The sequence below is a fragment of the Numenius arquata genome, chromosome 5 (assembly GCF_964106895.1).
Source record: "Numenius arquata chromosome 5, bNumArq3.hap1.1, whole genome shotgun sequence".
NCBI classification, from domain to species: Eukaryota; Metazoa; Chordata; class Aves; order Charadriiformes; family Scolopacidae; genus Numenius; species Numenius arquata.
Window position 1 is genome coordinate 5,124,806 of NC_133580.1, and position 20,358 is coordinate 5,145,163.

Consider the following 20,358-nt stretch of genomic DNA (forward strand, 5'->3'; position numbering starts at 1 on the left):
AAAGAAACGCTGGCAGCAAACACCCTCCAGAGACCCTGGAGAAGGCTGAGGCTTTGGGAGGGAGCGATCCCGTTTGCACCCCTGGAGAGAAGACAGAGGCAAGAGGTAATTGGGGTGTAACAGTGGTATTCCATGTCCTTCTGATTGTAACAGCTGGCTCTAGAGACAGCAGTTTTTTCAGCTGTTTTTCAGGTTCCCCGCTGAAATGACTAGGGACTGGGAGTTTTCCTAGCTGGAATGCAAACGTTCCTTCCCGGAATCTTTAAGAAGAGTTTATTGCCACAAAACCTTTTTTCATGTGTGAAGCAAAAATAAAAATCCACGCCTTGAAAGTACTCCCGACCCTCTCCTTTTCAATTAAAAGAGATGAAACTGCTGTTGGGCCATTATGTGGTGATAATGAAAAAGGTGGCTCTAATTTTTTCGAGGCTGGAGCGATGGCTGTGTAGAGCTAATCCCCGGAGGAGGGATGTCTCTAAGACGCCTGGATCGTATGAGATCAGAATCCTTAAAAGCTGCCCGCAGATAATTTTGGGTGAGTGTGGAGACCCTTCCTCGGGTCCCCAGGTCTGAGAGCGACCCTCGCTGCACTAATTGCAATTAGTGGGGGCGAACGCGAGCAGCGGGACTGTGTGTGGGGTGTCCCGGGGGCGGCAGGGCCGCTCTCTGGCGGGGTTCCCCGGGCCACGGCGGTGCCGGGGCGGGACGGATCGGGGCCCGCCCGCTGCTTCTCTCTGGGTTTCGGGTGCCCGCGGGGGCCGCTCGGAGCGGTGACACCGGCCGATCCCCCACCCCTCCGCCTCCGCCGGGGCCAGCGGGAGCCCCCTCGCCCCGCTCCGCAGGGGCTCCCCGCCGCGGTGCCCGGCTCCGCCTCGTCGTTCCCCGAGGGGCGGCGCTCCCGGGAGCTTCCCGGGCACCGGGGCAGCGGCGCTGGGCGCTGCACCGGGAGGTGAGGCAAGGCACGGGGGGCCACAAGGTCGCGGGGGGACTCGCCACCGAGCGGAGGCACGCGTGGGGTGGGGGTAGCCGGTAACGAGGCTCAGCCGCCTCGCGGGGGGGTGTCTCCGCCGTAAACACCGTGCGCGGCGGCGGAAAGGCCGCTCCCCGCCGTGTGGGAGCCGCGGGCCCGGGGAGGCGAGCGATCGGCAGCGGTAGGAGCCGTGGAAGCAGCGGGCAGGCCCCGGGCAAGCACGGCCGGCAGCGTGGCCACTCGCCCGCGGCCGAGGGAGGGGACCGCCGCTCCAGGTCGCCACTTCCCAGGGTAGGGGCAGCTTCCAGCAAAGCCGAGACGCGCCCCCGGGTCAGACCGGCCCTGGGTACGTATGTTTTGAAACCAAATTCTTTACTTTCCGGAGCAGAGCTGGCCACGGACGTGGTGTTTTTCTCAACCCATCTCCAGGTGCCAGGCTGATGGTGGGCTCGCTGTGCTGCTTGCCCTTCTCCTTCCAACCATGGCTCTGTCCTGCGCGTTGAGGCTACTGCCCCGGCACCTTCGCCCTTCGAGTGCTCTCCTGAGCAGCCTGCCCGGTGGGGACCACAGCCTGGTGAAGGAGGAGAAGACAGCGGTAAAGCAGAAGGAGAAGAAAAAGGCCAGGGTGGGCATCAGCCTGCCAGGTTCCTCCTGGGAGGAGAGGTACAGTTCCTTCAAAATGACCAAGCGCTCTTCCAAAGCACCAAACACCCGAAGCTGTTCGAGCAGTGGGTTGGGGGGTTTCACCTCCACCCAGCTCTTCCCAAGCAGAAGGGCCAGGGCTCAGCTGGCTTGCCTGGGGGTAGGAATAATGGAAAAGGCAAAGGAAAAGGTCTGAGAGGAAAGGAGCAGAGCAGTTGCTGTACTGGCAAGTAAAAAGTAATAGTCCGTTTGATTTGCAGGTCTGCGTCTGAAAGTAGTTGGCACTGGGTGCTTTGGAAACAGCTCCAAAAATCCCAGTAAGCCACAGCAGCAACTTCTCCAGTTGTGGGGTGAGGTTTTCCATGGGCTCAGTGAGTCAGTAGTTGATGGATAGTTATGACAGTTTGGATCATATCCACCTCACCCCTTACTCTGTCTTTTGATTTTTTTTAAAACAAAACAAAACAAAAAACCCCCAAACCTTTCAGGTGTTTTGTTCTTGCTCGCCCTGGCCCAGATACAAGTAGCAGCAAGTTCTGAGGTTTATCTCTGAACTAGTGCTGTGTGGGTGGCCGGGTCAGTGAGAATGGGTGGCTGGTAATTCCCTGCCTGCTGCACACAAACTGTCCATTTCACTGTGGTGGATTTAATCTAGTAGTACAGCATTAGCGAAAAGGACGTAGTAGTGGCAGGAAATGTGAGCAGGCAGATGATGCAGGATGGATGCATCGAGGGATGAGAGAAGCATCGTGGCCTTTTAGGGGAAAACTCCGTGGAGGTGGGACTCGGGCTGTCCTCGGAGCAGCAAGGGATGGCCAAAGCCTCTGATTCAGTGGGAGAAAGCAGCAGAGCCCATCTGAAGCTACAGCATGAATTATTTTTTTTTCCCTTTCTCTGCCTGCACTTTGGTTGGTTTTTTTTCCTTCTGACCCCAGTAACATCTGAATACTCATTCCCCTGGCTTTACCAGCCTGGAGTCAGATCTCACCAAGGGCTCAGCAGGGCCTCTCTGGGTCCATGTTCCTGACCCTGTTCTCTCAAGGGGGATCAGAAAGGTACCTGGCTTACCTAGAACGCCCAGGTATCACTGGTCAGACTTCTGCCAAAGGGTCAGCCTGTCCTCTGGAGAACTGGTTGTTGTGGTTCCTGGGTCCCTCTTCCAGCCACAAGTGTTCTGCACCAGGAAGGTGCCATGAAAAGGGAGTTTGGATGTTCACAGCCAGCTCTGGGGCAGAGCCTGTACCAGAACAGTCCTGCCTGTGAAGCAGCTGGCAGGGGTGTTATGCTGTAAGTATCAGGAGGTGAGTAGCTCTGGGCACTACCACGATGTTATGCTTTCCAGGTTAGCAAACACGGTGACTCCGCTGTGGAGACTTCCCTATCAAGAGCAGCTGCAGGTAAGATGTGCTTATGTGGACTTTTCTCTGTCGTGCTGCCCCAACCGTCCCTCCTGTCTCCCTGGAGCAACAGCCCCTAGCATCTCAGTCGCTTAATGCTGTAAACTCTTTAATTCTTCAGTTATTATGAAGGATAGAACTGGGAGGTTCCCTGTGGGTGGTGTGTGTGATCACCAACAGCACAGTGATCCTGTCCAGTGTGGGACAGCAGGTTCACTAGGGCTTCAGATTGGACCAAGTGCTCTAGGCTAGCGGTTGGGGACCGTGGACACAGGATCTCTTTCTCTCCCCGTTGCTCCAAGCAGCTATGGTGATGAGAAAGGCAAAGTTCCTCTAGGGCTATATCCCACTTGCAGTATTCCCTCCTTTTGGCCTTCCCAGAGGTGGGTGATGAAGAGCTGCCCACTGTCTCGTGGTCCTTTGAGAGTGTTTCTGGCTTAGGACTCCTCTGCAGGTGAAGTATGAAAGCCAGAGGAAGGTTTTGCAGACGCTGGCGTCCCGTCTCGAAGAGCTAGGCATAGATGGGCAGAAACCTGGTGGACTCTGCTGTCCTCTCCAGCCTGTAGTCCCTTCGGTGAGTATCCCATGGGAATACTGTCCCCTCTGAGCCGCTAACAGTCTCTCACTTGACGTCTGAAGAGTTTCATGGTGGGGATTACTTAGTTGCAGAGAGGATGTCTGTGGCAGTCCTTGCTAGCTTCTGCTTTGCAGCCCGTGACTGCTAGAGGGTGAAACAAGCCCAGTGATTATGTGCCCAAGCCTTCCCTGAAACCTGTCACCATTCTGCCGCAGAGAGCCATTTCTTCTTCCCGAGGGGAAGTACTGGGGGTCTTGTGCAGAAGCTCTGTTTCTGCATTTTGCACGTTCATGTGTATCTTCCTGTGCTGCCAACAGAACAACCAGGCTGGGTTTTGGGCTTTCCTCCATTACTTTTTCTTTTAATCCAAGGCTTTGCTTTTCCTTCTTTTCTCCCTCAGCCCATCATTAATGGCTACCGAAACAAATCTACCTTCTCTGTGAACCGAGGACCAGATGGGAACCCCAAAACCGTGGGGTTGTATGTGGGAACTGGCAGAGGTCAGTGCAGGACAAGGAGCTGGGCAGAAGGCTTCTGGCGTGGGCTGGGTAGGGGCAAGGCTCTGCTGTGCCAGTCTCCACGTGAGTTAGAAGCCTGAATCCTGGGGGGTGCCAACAGAAACACCACCAGCTCTGGGGCAGCAATTTTAAAACCTCAGTTTATTAGCTTCCCAAGAAACACCAGCTTCTAATTTGCTAAATACAGCAGTAAGGATGACAGCTGTGGTGGCAGCCCCTCCAGGATTTACAGAATCACAGAATGATATGGGGTTGGAAGGGACCTCTGGAGATCATCCAGTCCAACCCCCCTGCCAAAGCAGGTCCACCCAGAGCAGGTTGCACAGGAACGTGTCCAGACGGGTTTGAATGTCTCCAGAGATGGAGACTCCACCACCTCTCTGGGCAGCCTGTTCCAGGGCTCTGCCACCCTCAAAGTGAAGAGGTTCCTCCTCATGTTTAGATGGAACTTCTTATGTCCAAGTTTGTTCCCATTTCCTCTTGTCCTGTCACTGGGCACCACTGAAAAAATGATGTAGCTTTGTTATTCTTAATTATGCTGTTCCCATGTTTTTGGCGTGCTCCAGGAGCCTGTGCTGAGCTGGGAGAGCATGGGGGTGCGTGTGTGCATGTCCATGGGCAGCAGAGCAACGTTGGAGCATTTGGGATGCGTGAAGCAGTTTGGTTTTGTGCAATGAAGATGTGAGCTGTGTGCTCCTGGCAAACTGCTCAGTGGTGAACTTGTTCACACCATCGATACTGGGTTTTGCTTCTCAACATCCATCGCAAGAAGGTGCTGGGGTGGGCGCTGTGTTCTTTTCTCATTGAAAAAATAATTCCACGGATGCATTTTACCTCTGGCAGCAGAAGTTTAGCATTTAAACTGAAGTGAGAAGGCTGTCTTCTAGGCAACCTAAACTGCTTTGCTGCTGTAAACCCACACCATTATTCTCCAGTTAGGAAACTGGCTTGCTCTGGTCTGGCTCCCTTAGTTTAAGAACAGTGCAGTGGTTCCTTTGGACATTTAAAAAGCTCCCAGAGCTCCAAACTCTTCATGGAAATTAGTGACAGTAATCACTGGCAAAGGGAATTCTGGCAGGTCCTGCAGACTATGGGTACCCAGAACATCACAGGATTTAGTGGGACACTTACATACCAGTTTGTTGTGGTTTTTCTTCTTCTTTTTTTTCTTTTGTACAATGGGAGGATTCAGGAGAAAGGTGTCTCCACAGTTTATCATGTCAGACGCTACAGTGGTTCGCATGCCCTGAAACAAAACAATTAAATACCTGTCTGCCTCTCTCTCCAGAAAGAAATATTGTCTGTGTGAGAGCCAACCACGTGGAGAACATACCCCCAAAACACAAAAAAGTAGCCCAGGTAAATAAGTAAGTCACATCTGTCCCTAGGCTGTGGAACAGAGGAACTGCCATAACTTATTTGGGAGAACGTTGTAATTTTAGTTATGATGATTTTCAAGTCCATTTTCATGTTCTGAAGTTTCAAGCCTGGCTCTGCTTGATGGATAAATGTTTTTTTTAAAACTTCTGTGTTAATGTTGCAGCCCCAAAACTGTCCCAAAGAGTGAAGTTAATCAAGTGACAGTGAATTCCTGCCAATCTGTTAAAATACCTAAGAATCACAAATTGAAATTATTAAAATGTCTTGTCTTCCAAGACCTTGGAAAGAGCTTTAACTCAGTGCATTGAAATCAAACAGAAAAAAACAGATGAAACTGCTGGAAGGGCCACCCGTTTTGGGGCGCACAGAGTCATGCTAAGACCAGGGCGGTTGTCTTTGCTGTCCTACAAGTGCCGTTTCCCCTCTGCTCAGTGCTATGAGGAGTTCATCCGTAGCTCCCCCCTGGACCCTTGCATCCTCTTCCACGAAGGGGGACACTGGCGAGAGCTCGTGGTGCGCACCACCAGCCATGGCCACACCATGGCCATCGTCACCTTCCACCCCCAGGAGCTGGGCCAGGTGAGTACATGGAGGATGGGGCCCCTGGCAAGAGGCATGTCAGTTGTCTGGCTGACCTGAGCTTGCTTGCTGGGTCTGTCGCTGGGGAGAGGTGTCTAATCACATTACCCAACAAAACCCAAACAGGGTTTTTTCGCTCTCCACAGGAGGCACTGGCTACTCAGAAAGCATTGCTTAAGGAGTTCTTCACGTGTGGACCTGGGACAGTCTGTGCCTTGACTTCACTTTATTTCCAAGAGAGGTATATGTCTTGACACAGGGAAAGAGCGAAAACAAAGCCACATCTTTTTCTTTTTTTTTTTCTTTTTTTTTTTTTCTCCCCCCAAATTCAAATTCTACCAGTTCAGGGAGTGCTTGAAGAGAATGACAGATGTTTGGATGCCTCTTGCAGATGCGGTTTTAAGATGGCCACGTCTTTTGTTTTTCCAGACCTGAAATACTTGAACACACTATGGTTCTACCTCATGGGAGGTATGAGCCTGAGAAACTAAAGAAAAAAAAGCTTATAGTGACTTTCCCAAGACAGTAAATCACATTAGCAGCAAAACTGAGGAATATACCCCAGGACCGCTGCCTTCTGGGAAGTCATTTTGATCCTTTGAATGAATTCTAGGCTGTGCAAGTTACAGATCCCTTAGAAAGAATCAAAATTCTATGATCCTGTTGAAAGTTGGTGGGGGGAGAACCATCCTCCCCTGCAAACGAGCATCCCAGGGATGGAAACGGAAACAGGCTGCTCCTCTGCTGCCTTCTCACAGCTGGTTTTTGTGTGCCCTGCCAGCACCATGACACGCTGCTCCCACGAGCAGTCCCCCTTCCAGCTCCTTCATGGAGAGCCGCACATCTTTGAAGAGCTGCTCGGCCTGAAGTTTCGCATCTCTCCAGATGCTTTTTTCCAAGTAAACACGGGTGGAGCGGAAGTTCTGTACCAGGCGGTCGGGGAGCTGAGTCAGGCTGGTGGGGACACCGTCCTCCTCGACATCTGCTGTGGAACGGGTGAGCAGCGGCCGTGTGAGCCCGGCTCCCAGGGCTGGTGCTTTGCCTGCCAAAAAAATGATCCCTGCTATCTAAAGGCGTGTTTCTTCCATGTTGATGTATCCCTCGTTTCCAGGCACAATTGGTCTCTCTCTGGCTCGCCAAGTGGCCAAGGTTATTGGTGTTGAGGTGGTGGAGAAGGCGATAGAGGATGCCAGGTGGAATGCAGCATTCAACGGTAAGTTCAGGCTCGCCGGGGCAGAAAATTTCAAACTAACCGCTGAAAAATGGGAAGCAGAAGTGAGGGGAGGGATGCTAACAGGTTACTTCCACGCCGCAAAGGGCAGCGCTTCGCGTTATACCCAACGTCTGGTGAGACTGACTCTGCTCAGTTCCTCTGGCTGCTTTTTGCTTCGCAGGGATTTCAAACTGCGAGTTTCACAGTGGAAAGGCAGAGGCTGTGTTACCACAACTCCTGTCGTCGTGGGCGGATGCCCGACCCCTTGTTGCTGTGGTGAACCCATCTCGAGCTGGACTCCGTGAGAAAATATGCTATTTATTTTCATCTTGAAAACAAAGACTTTTTAACAAGTTCTGTGAGACCTGTTATACTGGCTCCAAACCCTCTGCTTGCTTAGTCTTTAGTTTCTTACCTTGCTGCTGACAGCAGCTAAAATCCCAGAGTCTGCTCTTTTCAGTGCCTTTATCATGCTTTCTCTTTAAAATAGACAGCTCTTATATTTTCTCCACCTTTCATAGGCTCATGGAATTATTTAGGAGAGAAGGAGCCTCTGGAGGTCTGTGGTGCAACCTCCCAACTGAAGCAAGGCCAACTTCAGAGTTCTATCAGGTTGCTATAAAGCCCTGCTGAGGTTTGAGTGTATCCAAGGGTGGATACCCTCTCCTAAAAATGCATTCCCTAATGTATTTAATGAGAATTTCCCCTTGCTGCAGTGCATCTGTTGCCTCTCATCCTCTTCTTGTGCCCTTCTGAGAAGATTCTGGCTCCATCTTCTCTGTAATCCCCCATGAGACCCCTGAGGATAGCAGATAGGTCCCTGCTCACCTTCTCCTCCCCAGGCTGAATCACCCCAGCCCTCGCACTCTCCTCGTGCGTGCGGTGCCCCAGCCCTCTAACTGTCTTAGTGGTATCTGCTGGACTTGCTCCAGCGTGTCCTGGGAAGTCCCAAACTGGTCCTGGCGCCCAGATGTGGTCTCTGCTTAATTAAGTAACGATTTTTCTCCCATCCTTCACCTCCCTGGGAAGTGGAGGGATTTCTTCCACTGCTCTGCCCTGCCAAGTTGGCGGAGCTGTTAGCAGCGTGGGTCACATCCCTGGCCTCCTAAGAGCCTGGATCTGAGATAGGACATGGCAATGTGTATATTCTTCCCCGTCCCCCCCCCCCTGCATTTTTGACAATTCGGTGCAGTTCTGTGATGTTTGCTGTGAAGTCATTCCTTCTGGAGAGTTCACGGTGGTGGTGGGTCACTGGGAAAGCATGGTGTCATGTTTTTGCAGATTACAGGGTTGTGCGAGCCATCCGAAACTGCAAGTCCATCCGAAGGCTGCTCTACATCTCCTGCAAGCCAGAGGGCGAAGCTATGAGGAACTTTCTTGAGTGAGCACCCTCCTCTCTTCCTTTCCACCCACCTTAGTGACAGACCCTGTTAAGTCCAGACAAGGACATAAATATCTGACCTTGGCTTTTAGGAAGGTTTGTGTTGTGACTGAGTTTCAGAGGGTGAGTTCTGCAGGTGTGATCCAGGACTAGTCAGTGCGTGGTCAGAAGTGGTTTCTGTGTTCCTTTGGGTTACCTGCAAGAGGCACTCACTGGTTTAAGGTAGTGGGTACTCTTTGGGTTCTAGATTCCAGCAGGATGCTTTAGTGTATCAGTAAAGAATAGAAAATAACGCAAACGTGCTATAATTGCGCTGTGCATCCTTCCCCAACAAAACAGCACCTCTGGGTGTGGGATACGGAGTCCACTGGGTTCACAGCAGGAAGGTTGGCAATGGAGTAAAGCCGAAGGGATTAATCACCTGCTTAGGGTTAATCATACAGCTAAGTCTTTATCTGCAGGTAACCAGTGAAGGTAGTGCAAAACTGAGGATTATTTCCTAAGGATATTAAGCGTCTGTCAGCTGGGATGGCTTGTGAGAAAGGGAGCTTTGAACCCGCCACTGACTCTTCAGCTCATCCGTGGGGTTTCCAGAGCTGGTTTGGGATTCAGTATTGATGGTTCTAGACCTCAGCCAGTGTCAGCTGCAGACTCTGAGGGATGTTAGCCAAACACGATGCCTCCTCAGGGCATCCTCAGTGCTACTGTCCTACCCACAATGGTGGGAAGGCTTCTGCTGCTGGTCTAAAGGATGCTCTACCGTCCACAGGCTGTGCTGCCCGCCTGACCCAGGGAAGAAGCTGGCAGGAGAGCCGTTTGCCCCCACGTTGGCTATACCTTTTGACATGTTTCCTCATACTGCTCACTGTGAGCTGGTGCTGCTGTTCACCCGCTGACGAGGAGGCAGGTACGCCAGGTATACCTCCTGCTGTCCTCAGACTGGAGTCAATGTAGTTAAAATCCTAACTTATTTTCTTGAAGTTGTATAAAAATAAATAATTCTGCTTTTGCTCTTACTTTGTGTTGCCTAACTACACTGTTCTGTAAGGAAACACTCGGATTTCTGGGGTAAAAAGGTTCTCTGTAGCATTTCATCACCTTTTCCTCCCCTGCAAAACTCTTCTTGGGCTGCTGGTTAAAGCTGCCTGGAAAATACCTTCTCCCTTGTATTCTGGGTTTTCACCATCAACGTGAGTACAAAGTACTAAAATCCACTGTATTTTCTACTGCTGACATGCCATTAGTTCCTTGCTTGCTTCAAGGATATTTCAGGTGTTTTTCATGTTGATAGTGAACTTGCTATGAAGAAACCGTAGGAACTAGAAATCCTCATGCTCACTGGGAAAATACTGACTTCTGGGGTCAGGGAAATATTTCCTGTATAAACTTCAAAACCCAATATTGAATTGCTGTCAGTCATGTGGATAAGTTTGAGACAATGAAAAAGATTTTTCTATAAAACAAAATGAAGAGAGAACTGATTTCAGAGTCTCTTCTTCCATCTCTGCCTCCCCGTTCCCCCCTAATGCTTACTGATACCTAAATATGAAGTGCCCTGTGAAATTGTCGGCAGCAACAAGTTATTTCCTCATCAGGTTGCTCTGCAACAGCGAATTCAAAAAATGTGGTGTGTTTCATGTCTGTGTTGCCACATTCACTGACTGGCAAGCTGTGAACCTCAATGTTAACATGAAGTTCTCTCCAGCTCTTCGAAATATGGAGCTGCTACAACCTGGAGGTAGGTCTGAGTGAGCAGAGTTCCCTTGCATTTTGTGAACTCCATGATGTTTTGTGGGCTTCTTTTATTTTATTTTTTAATTTTTACTTTTATGTATTGAAATTACCTTTTGGTTTATCCTGGTCATCTAGGCCAGACTAGTAGCAGGACACATTTTTGCAGTCAGACTGTTAAATTCGACTCGATCTGTTTTCTATCTGATTTGAGTGAATCAAGGCTGATAAACTCCCAAGAAAACAGGGAGAGCTGCCTGTATTTTCAGACTTTAAACTCCAGTCCCTAGGAACCCTGAGCTTGGAATAATAACAACCACCACTAGTTCTCAAGCCATGGGGGCTTAAAATACATGGGTTTAGGACTTGAGACTTACTGCACCAGAAAGGGAGGTGCTGGGGAGGTTCCTGACAGGCACGGGAAGTGTCACTCCTGTACCATCCCAGGCATGTAAGATTTTTGCACACTGTTACAGCGTTTTATTTTCGGTTTATAGCGAGGGATGCAGTTTTCCAGCAGTTCTGTTTCGTGTAATTATACCTTGGCTTCTTGCTGTGAGATCTGAATGGATTTCTGCTTAGCCTGGCTATGTTTTTGTCAAAATGAAATTTGTGGCAAATTAAAAGGGGGAGAGATAGTGGCTTTAAATAAAAAAGTAATAGGGGATCAGGAAACCTTTCCACTAGTCTCTGGAGAGCTGAACATACAGGACAGGTTTTATCTGCAATAGGGGAGGGTGACACAGTGGCCTTATCATCCCTTTTGGGCATCAAGTTCCAGGATAGACATCTTTTTTGCATTTCTGGAGCAAATATATTAAGCAATGTTTTGTTTGCTGTGTATTAGTGCCTGAGCATCCAAAACAGAAAGCTGCCTATGTATGAGACCTCCAACCACTTTTCCTGCGTAGCAGGTTACTCCTGTGCCCTCTGCCAACATGTTGCATCCTTATAGCAGCCTTCCAGAACCTAATGGGGCTACAGGAGAGATGGGGAGGGACCCTTTCTTTATCAGGGAGTGGAGCGATAGGACAAGGGGTGATGGTTTTAAACCGAAAGAGGGGAGATTTAGATTAGATATTAGGAAGAAATACTTTACTGTGAGGGTGGTGAGACACTGAAACAGGTTGCCCGGAGAAGTTGTGGATGTCCCATCCCTGGAGGTGTTCAAGGCCAGGCTGGATGGGGCTTTGAGCAACCTGGTCTGGTGGGAGGTGTCCCTGCCCAGGGCAGGGGGGGTTGGAACAATAAGATCTTTAAGGTCCCTTCCAACCCAAGCCATTTTATGATTCTATATCCTCATTTTCCCACTGTGCTGTGCGTTTGGCTGCCATCCCACATCCCTAGAACTGGCTCGGTTTCGGCTTTCTGCGGGTAATTTATGGATTGTACAAGAAAACAAGAGGATGACTTAGTGGCAGGTGGGGTGGGAATGCTCGTTGTTCGGCACAGGGCTGCCTGGCTCTGGCTCATGGCTGCTGGGCATTAGGACCCGGCGGCCGCTGAGCGGAGGAGGCTGAATTCCCCCCTCGCCCCCCCGCTGTCATCCTCGCAGCCTCTGCAGCTTTATTCCTCATCTCCTTCAATGGTGACTGACTACCTCCTGCCCGGGCTGGCAGCCAGAGCCAGAAGGCCTCGCTAGGACCGGTTCCCAGGACCGGTTGCCGCCGGCTCCATGGCATCTCCCAGGACTATCACCATCATCGCTCTCTCAGTGGCCCTGGGGCTCTTCTTCGTCTTTATGGGGACCATCAAACTGACCCCTCGGCTCAGCAGAGATGCCTACAATGAGATGGTGAGTACAGTGATGGCAGCATGGAGGGAGATGCATTAGGGGTCTCTCCCCTCAACCTTGTGGCAGGAGCGGTGTTTGCAGTGGGATATATGGAGGGTCACCGCGCTGGAGCCCCGAGCAATGGGAGGGAGAGGGAAGCAGCTTATCTGTTTCCTTATTTGATGGACATGGAGAGAAACAAATAATACGCAGTGCTGAGGATATCCTGGCAGCCCTCGCCTGGACTCTGTCTGAGCCTTTCCATGGAGGATATCCTCTTGTGGATAAGGATGGAGAGAGGAGGCGAGGGGGACGGGGTAGCACAGCACAGCAACGCCTGCAAAAAGATGGGGACATAAGGGGCTCTGAAAAGCACGGTCTGAAAAAGTGCCAGACATGTAGCAGGCAGGTACAGCTGATCCCTGGGAGAATACCTGTCCTCTGGACCGGGGGTAGGAAAAGCAGATGCCACCTTCAGCAGCCAGATGAATCCTCAGAATTTCGTGTTTTAAAGCAAGGATAATGACACTGACTGTCCCCACCTCACCAGACTTGTGCGGGGATTAATTGATGGCCGTGAAATGCTTTGAGATTCCTAGCTGGCAGAAGGTGGTATTATTAATAGTCACCTTATTATTCTCTTTTGCCTGGGAAATAAGCCTCTCCTCCTCTTGCTTAATGGGAAAGGGGTGAGGAGAGGATGGAGAAGGCACTGTGGGCATTTCTCAGCTGGTGAGCCATTTGTGCTCCTCTCTGCCCGGGGCCAACCCTGCTGCAGAGCTTTACCGGCTGTGAGCTCCCACCTTTTGCTTCCTTGTCTATGTTTATTTATTCTCCTGCCACCCTCCCTCCCACCCCATTATATTTATTGCAGTGGCTGAAAAGCGTTGGTATAATTTTTGTGCCCCTTAAAAAAAAAAACAACAAACCAGTGCTGGAAGTTTCCAGTACATTCTGTTCTCTCCCTTTGCTCCACCTGCCCAGCTGCTTTTCCTTAGCTCTCAAATAACATCTGAATGGCAGTGCTCAGCACAGGGATCTCGCAGAAAAGAATCACCAAGAAGTAGCTCAGGAGCAAAAGACTGAGATAAAGTGACCAGAAAACAAAGCTCTTAAGCTTCTGCTACATAAGGGACAGAAAAATAGCACTGGGACTTTAGGAGCATTGCAAAATCCTTGCTCTAAAATATTTTGCTTCTCTGTCCCTTTCTGCTTTACCAAAAGTCAGGCCTACAGGTATGAATGATCCCCATTTTTACAAAAAGAAAGCAGAGGCACTCAGATGTTACACAGCACCGTTGTTCCTAACAGCCCATATCGTAACATGTTCATGCTCATTAGGCTTTCTTGCTTTCACTGTGCTGCATACCAGGGTGGTCTGTCACATAACGGAGACAGCTAATGAAAACCTGATCTTGCCCATCAATAAGCCCCTAGCAAATAGAGAACCTTTGTTATAAACCTACAACACCAAACTTGCGGTTTTTCATTCAGCAGAGAACACGCACACTAGTTTGTCCATTAAAATACTTAAAAGATCAGAATAGTCTAGGACATGCTGATAGTACATTTATTTATAAAGCTGTATTTTTCACAACTGTTTAAAAATACTCTGCTCTATGAGTATAATACTATGCTCTAGGAGAGGTTTTGTTCACTGAAGGTTTAAAAATGTATCCTTATAATGCATACACTTAGAGTAAATGTGTCATGAGATCTTCAGTTATTTGGTAGCAAAAATGGCAATGCTGTATATTTTCCACATGTGAAGTATCAGCTCCTCTTAGAAGGAAGTAGCAAAATTGACAGAGAAGTGGGGAAGCTCTGTCTGCGTGTAGTGCAGGTTTCCAAAATCACAGGGAAGTAAATCTACAACCCGATCAGCATCTGTGAGAGCCAAACAACTCCTTAACTGAGATTTGGCTTCCATTTCCCTCTCCCTGATCAGAAAGCAGAGAACACAACGGCAAGAGTATCTGCAGGGGTAGTATAATCCAGTGTAAGTGGAAATAGCGTCAGTGTCTTCAATAACAAGGAGCTTTATTAAAACCAAACCAAAACAATAAGCCCATGAGCACCTGAATGTTCAAATGCAAGAACCTGAACGCGTGTAAGGACAGAGGTTGTTTCTTTCCTGAAACAACAAGGCAGCCGGGTAAGGAGGCTGAGTCTTGCTGCGTTATACTGCTGCTGAATCCAGCACAAACCAGGGAGCAGAGGATGTCAAATGTCAGCTTGCTTTCATCCAAGGAAAGAAAGGATCACCAAGGTATGTAAGCACAGGATGGGGCTGGTGAATCTCAGCTTTGGTGTATAGTCCCATGTACTGCCCAAAGACACTGGGAGAGTATAAGTTGCTTTGAGGTAGAAGGAGACTTCTGTTTTTACTTGCTGTGCCTTGGCTTTGCAGGGACAAGGTGTGTTTATTTAATTATAAAGGATGAGCTACTCTTAGAGAGGTACTTTTTTTTTAACAACGCGGTTCTGCATTGCTAATTCTAGCAATGGTAACTTCAGGTTTCAGGAGAAGGTACACCTGGCCTGGTCCTACCTCCAAAGTTGGGTGCTGGGTTGCAGAACTTTTCCAGCAAGGAGACAACAGCTTACAAAGGGGGAATTGCAGGTTGACGGTGTTAATATCCCTCCAAGAGAAGCCTTAGGGGTACAGATGGTGCCAGAGGGGTCTGTGATGATTGAGGGGATCTTTCCTCCCAGCTCTGAGGAAAAAGACCTGGGAGTCCTGGTGGACAACAGGATGACCATGAGCCAGCAATGTGCCCTTGTGGCCAAGAAGGCTGATGGCATCCTGGGGTGCATCAGGAAGAGTGTGACCAGCAGGTGGTGGGAGGTCATCCTCCCCTTCTGCTCTGCCCTGGTGAGACCTCATCTGGAGCACTGTGTCCAGTTCTGGGCTCCCCAGTTCAAGAAGGACAGGGAACTGCTGGAGGGGGTGCAACAAAGAGCTACGAGGATGATTAGGGGACTAGAACATCTCTCTTACGAGGAGAGGCTGAGGGATTTGGGTCTTTTTAGTCTGGAGAACAGCAGACTCAGGGGGGATCTGATCAACACCTATAAATACTTAAAGGGTGGGTGTCAAGAGGATGGGGCCAGTCTTTTTTCAGTGGTGCCCAGTGACAGGACAAGAGGAAATGGGAACAAACTTGAATGTAAGAAGTTCCATCTAAACATGAGGAGGAACTTCTTCACTTTGAGGGTGGCAGAGCACTGGAACAGGCTGCCCAGAGAGGTGGTGCAGTCTCTGTCTCTGGAGACATTCAAAACTCGTCTGGACATGTTCCTGTGCAACCTGCTCTGGGTGGACCTGCTCTGGCAGGGGGTTGGACTAGGTGATCTCCAAAGGTCCCTTCCAACCCCTATCATTCTGTGATTCAGGTCATATTGCACGTCAGTCTATTTCAGCAGAAGTCATTTTTGCCTTTACTTTCTCACATTATGGTGTTCTATGCTGTTGCTTCTTGGTTTCAGAAACGAGCATACAAAAGCTATGTGCGGGCCCTCCCCATGCTAAAGAAGATGGGAGTCAGCTCCATCCTCCTCCGCAAGAGCATTGGTGCCCTCGAAGTGGCGTGTGGCATTGTCATGACACTGGTGCCCGGTCGCCCCAAAGATGTGGCCAACTTTCTCCTCCTCCTCCTCGTGCTGGCTGTGCTCTTCTTCCACCAGCTAGTGGGGGATCCACTCAAACGTTACGCCCATGCCTTGGTCTTTGGGATCCTGCTTACCTGTCGCCTCCTGATTGCCCGCCAGCCAGAGGAGCAGCCACCAGAAAAGAGGATGCTGTCGGTGAACGGGGAGGAGCAGCCACTCATCCACGAAGCAGCTCCTGAGAAAGGCAAAATGAAGGTATCCTAGTTGAGTGCGCGTGAGAAATTACGGACCCTCGAGGCAGCTCTCTCTGAAATCACCCAGAAAATTTGTTGGTTTTTTTTTTTGTTTTGTCTTGGTTTTCTTTTTTTTTTTTTTATTAATTTACCTATTTATATTTTTTTGTCTGTCTAAATAAAGTTGCACTTGGGGTCTGAGAGACATGTGGTATGTCTACACTGTAGTCTTGCTTTTGCTGCTGCCCTGTCATGTAGAAAAATACAAGCTCGCTTTCACCGAGACGGCCAGGAGGCAGTTACCAGCCTGGCTGGAGTAGCAGGAGCTGTAAAACCAGCCCAAGAGCACAGGCAAAGACTGGGGCAAGGGCTCACGCTGACCCGGCACCGCTGCAGGGGGGAGGTTGGTCCCCGAGCATCAGCCCCCGTGGCAGTGGAAACCTCCCCTGGATGCACTTCTGCTACGTGGCAGTCTCGGCACCAGCGGCTGGGTGGAACGTAACCAGTGTGCCTGTGCTGCCTTCTGTGGCCCCAGCCAACAATCTGCCTTCCCTTTTCCATAGGCAAGGGGGGAAAGGACCCTTCTGAGCATAAAAAGTGCTGTTTGTGGTGTTTGGGAGAGGGATCCCTCTGCTGCCTCTGTGCCCAATCCTTTCTTTGGACCCGTTATCCAGGGAAAACATGGGATGCGCTATTCGCATCTTCCTCAATTTCCACACTTGGCAGAGGCTCTAAAACTGGGACAATGGCCCGATAACCATAATTTTTTGCCTGCTTCACACGAGGAAATGGCATCTCTTTACTCCTCTTGGCACAAAGTAAGGATCCCCGGTGAGGGGATGGGGAGCAGAACTGCCCAAAGATTCCAAAATATCTGTCTGCTGTTGGCAAATAGCATCGTGCTCCCTATTTCCTTGCAAGAAAAAAATGTTCCCTTTTTCCATAACTATTGCAACTTTACAGAATTGTTGGTTATTGCTGACAGATGAGGGTCTGAATGTGTCTAGGTACCTCACTGTTCATCCCACATACAGCTTCCCTGAGCGGGGCGAAGTCCTGTCACCAGAGCCTGAATCCCTGCGTGATGTATCCGAAATCTTACAGAGTGTTATAAGAAGCATGTGTTTCCTCTGAGTTTGTTTGTTTTTCTTGCTGTTTGTCTGTTTTCAGTTTTTCCTCATTTTCTTAATTATTCATGAAAATAAACTTTTTGAAATTTGGAGAAAAATGTCTTGACAGAAACAAATTTCTTTTTTGAGAGACACACCTGAAAGTATTTCTCCTGCGCTCAAACACTGCACCTAAAATGGGCAGAATCATGTCAGAGGAATTTCAAAGACAAGGTGATGCAGGATGGAAGCCATCAGAACACTACTGGACTAGACATTAATAACCACAGGCATTTAAAAGAGATGTCTGAACATTTTCATGAAACTCTCTCAGATAAATTTCTGTTTCAGCACAATGTGGCAGCGAGAAAAGATATTAAAACTCCAGAAAAATGTCAGTATTATACCTCTAGAAAAATTGATGATGAATGTTCATATGCAGTTTATCCAGTTTGTTCTTATGTTGTTTGCTGCTGAAACAGATGTAGCTCCAAATAGAATATGCTGAAAAATCCTCGTCCTAAAGCCCCAAAGAGCACCCTGAATAAGGAAACTAGCAACAGGCCACCTTAGTTAGACAATCTCTCGTCTTCAGAGACTACCTCAAGGTCATCCCAAATGTACACAGAATTTGCTTCATTTCCTGAAAGACGCTTCACCTACTGTGCCCTGACTGGGGCTATTAATCACTTCTTAATTCAAAACTAAACAAAAATACCACCAACTCAAAACCACCACCGTGATGCGTGTTCCTACACAAAGTACTCGCAACTGTATTGTTGCAGCCTTTTGGCCACCTGCCCCTCTGTGCATCTAACTTTGTAGATTTTTTGGAAACAAGAGTTTGTGTTCGTCTTTCGTGATGTTCTTCACCAAAGCCTGTATAGATGCCATAATAATAAATGTAAAATATTCCGCACAAGAAGCTCATCCCTACAAAAAGACTGTGAATGAATTCTGAAAAAAGTCCCCTTCTTTTCACATTTGTAACAGTATGAACTACTGATCTGCAGTAGTGGCCACATATTCTTTATTGCAGAGGAAGACAAGACTCTTCCTGGAGTCCAATAACTAGAATTCTGTACTTATCTATATTGGGTTGACCTCCATCACTGCCCTCCAGCACGAGCAAACTATTTTTGGAAGCTACCAGTCATCTTTGCTTGCTGGAGGTGATAAGGCGACAAGAACTGATTTAGTCCTTTTGTAAGATCACAATGTTAATTCACTCTTCCTATCTTTTTTTTTTTTTTTTTAATTTCCCATGCCCTTTTCTCACTTATTTTTCTCTCCAACCCCGTAATTCCATTCCTGTTACTCTCATCCGATTGCTGCCATGGCAGGCACCTACTGCTGCTGGTTTCTCTGGACTGCAGCTCTCTGGGGCGGTGGGGGTTTCCTAGAATCATAGACTGATAGAATGGATAGAATGGTTTGAGTTGGAAGGGACCTTAAAGGTCATCTTGTTCCAATCCCCTGCCATGGGCAGGAACACCTCCCACTAGACCAGGTTGCTCAAAGCCCTGTCCAACGTGGCCTTGAACACTTCCAGGGATGGGGCAGCCACAGCTTCTCTGGGCAACCTATTCCAGCGTCTCACCACCCTCATAGTGAAACATTTCTTCCTGATATCTAATCTAAATCTACCCTCTTCCAATTTAAAACCATTCCCCCTCATCCTATTGCTCCACTCCCCATCTCTCCTGTAGCCGCCTTTAGGTACTGGAAGGGGCTATAAGGTGTCCCTGGAGCCTTCTCTTCTCCAGGCTGAACAATCCCAACTCTCTCCAGCCCTCTGATCATCTTCGTGGTCCTCCTCTGGACTCACTCCAAGAGGTCTCTGTTGTTCTTATATTGGGGACCCCAGAGCTGGACACAGTATTCCAGCTGGGGTCTCTCGAGAGCGGAGTAGAGGAGCAGAATCACCTCCCTTGACCTGTCGGCCACACTTCTTTTGATGCAGCCCAGGATGTGGTTGGCTTTCTGGGTTGCCAGCACACATTGCCGGCTCATGTTGAGCCTCTCATCCACCAGCACCCACAGGTCCTTCTCCTCAGGGCTGCTCTCCATCCATTCTCTGCCCAGCCTGTGTTTGTGGTTGGGATTGCTGTGACCCAGGTGCAGGCCCCTCCACTTGGCCTTGTTGGAACTTCATGAGGTTTCCCTGAGGAGAGGTGCCCAGCTGCGGCCTACCCGAGTGACGGCCCCTCAACACCGCCCCACAGGACTCACCTGGGCACCTCTGCCTGCCTGTCAGAAGCGGGACGGAAAGGGCCACTGCGGACCCCTGGCCCTTCCCGGTTTCCACCCGGTTTGCCCGCCCCCCCGCGCCTCCCGCCCGCAGGCCGCGCCCAGACTGCGCATGCCCAGCACCGCCCGGGACGGGGCGGAAGCGCAGCCGCTGTTCCCAGCCGCGGCGCGTTGCGCATGCGCAGTAGGAAGCGGTGGCGCGGCGGGCACTGCGCATGCGCGGGGGGCGGCGCGGTGGTTTGAACTGCGGGCGGTTGGAGCTGGCGCTGGCGGACGGTAACTCTGGCGGCGGCTGCAGCCGTGGCAGCGGGGCCCGGGCGGGGGGGGGGCTTTTCCTGCCTCTCTGGGGGTCCCAGAGCCGGTGAGGCTGAGCCCGGCGGCGGGGCTAGGCCCGGCGGCGGGGCTGGGCCCGGACCCGACGGTGGGGCCCGGCCGAGAGGGCCTCGGCTCCCTCCCTTCCCTCAGGGCCGCTCCCCGTGACGGGCGGTCAGAGCTCTGTGGGAGCTGGAGGGAGAAGGGTGTGCGTGCGTCGGGTGGGGAGGAGGGAAGGGATGTCCGTGCCAAGTATCCGTGTGGAAGTGCCTAGTACTGAAGAGCTGTGCGATGGTGGGCTCGCTGTCAGTAAGAAGCGGTGTTTCAGCCCTGTCAGTTAGTTCTGCTCTCTTCTTCACCAAACCTTTCTGGCAGAATTCCTGCAAAACAAAAAGGAATAAAGACCAGGTAGAGCAGGTGCTAAGGAATCTGTGAGAAAGCTGTTGTTTTACTCCAGAGTGTGGTAACCGAGGGCTGTCAGCTCAGTCTGCTTCCTGAACCGCTTAGAGTGTGCTCGGGTGATTCAAGGTGCACCCAGCAAGATTCCAGCGTGTTTGGGGTTTTTTGCAGCTTACATGTCAGCCCAGGTCATGTCAAGCTATCAGGAATTTTGACTGTTTTGAAGCATCTCAGTCACCATCACGCAGAGCGTCTTTGTGGGTGTTCTGGTGTGCTTGGTG

The 20,358-nt window shown here is 50.1% G+C and overlaps 2 protein-coding genes across 2 annotated transcripts; both read left to right on the forward strand.

Annotated features, from left to right (window-relative positions):
- The first annotated feature begins 900 nt into the window (after window positions 1-900).
- TRMT2B (tRNA methyltransferase 2 homolog B) lies at window positions 901-9,672 on the forward strand. The gene is made up of 13 exons (XM_074147568.1): window positions 901-949; window positions 1,400-1,633; window positions 2,955-3,009; window positions 3,464-3,583; window positions 3,987-4,086; window positions 5,393-5,463; window positions 5,917-6,063; window positions 6,210-6,304; window positions 6,845-7,059; window positions 7,175-7,276; window positions 7,458-7,577; window positions 8,558-8,657; window positions 9,427-9,672. Exons 2-13 carry the CDS (start codon window positions 1,452-1,454, stop codon window positions 9,551-9,553), a joined length of 1,434 nt encoding a protein of 477 aa, XP_074003669.1. The 5' UTR covers window positions 901-949; window positions 1,400-1,451; the 3' UTR covers window positions 9,554-9,672.
- A 2,391-nt stretch (window positions 9,673-12,063) lies between these two features.
- On the forward strand, window positions 12,064-16,038 carry TMEM35A (transmembrane protein 35A). Its single transcript, XM_074147569.1, has 2 exons — window positions 12,064-12,183; window positions 15,652-16,038. Exons 1-2 carry the CDS (start codon window positions 12,064-12,066, stop codon window positions 16,036-16,038), a joined length of 507 nt encoding a protein of 168 aa, XP_074003670.1.
- The last annotated feature ends 4,320 nt before the right edge of the window (window positions 16,039-20,358 follow it).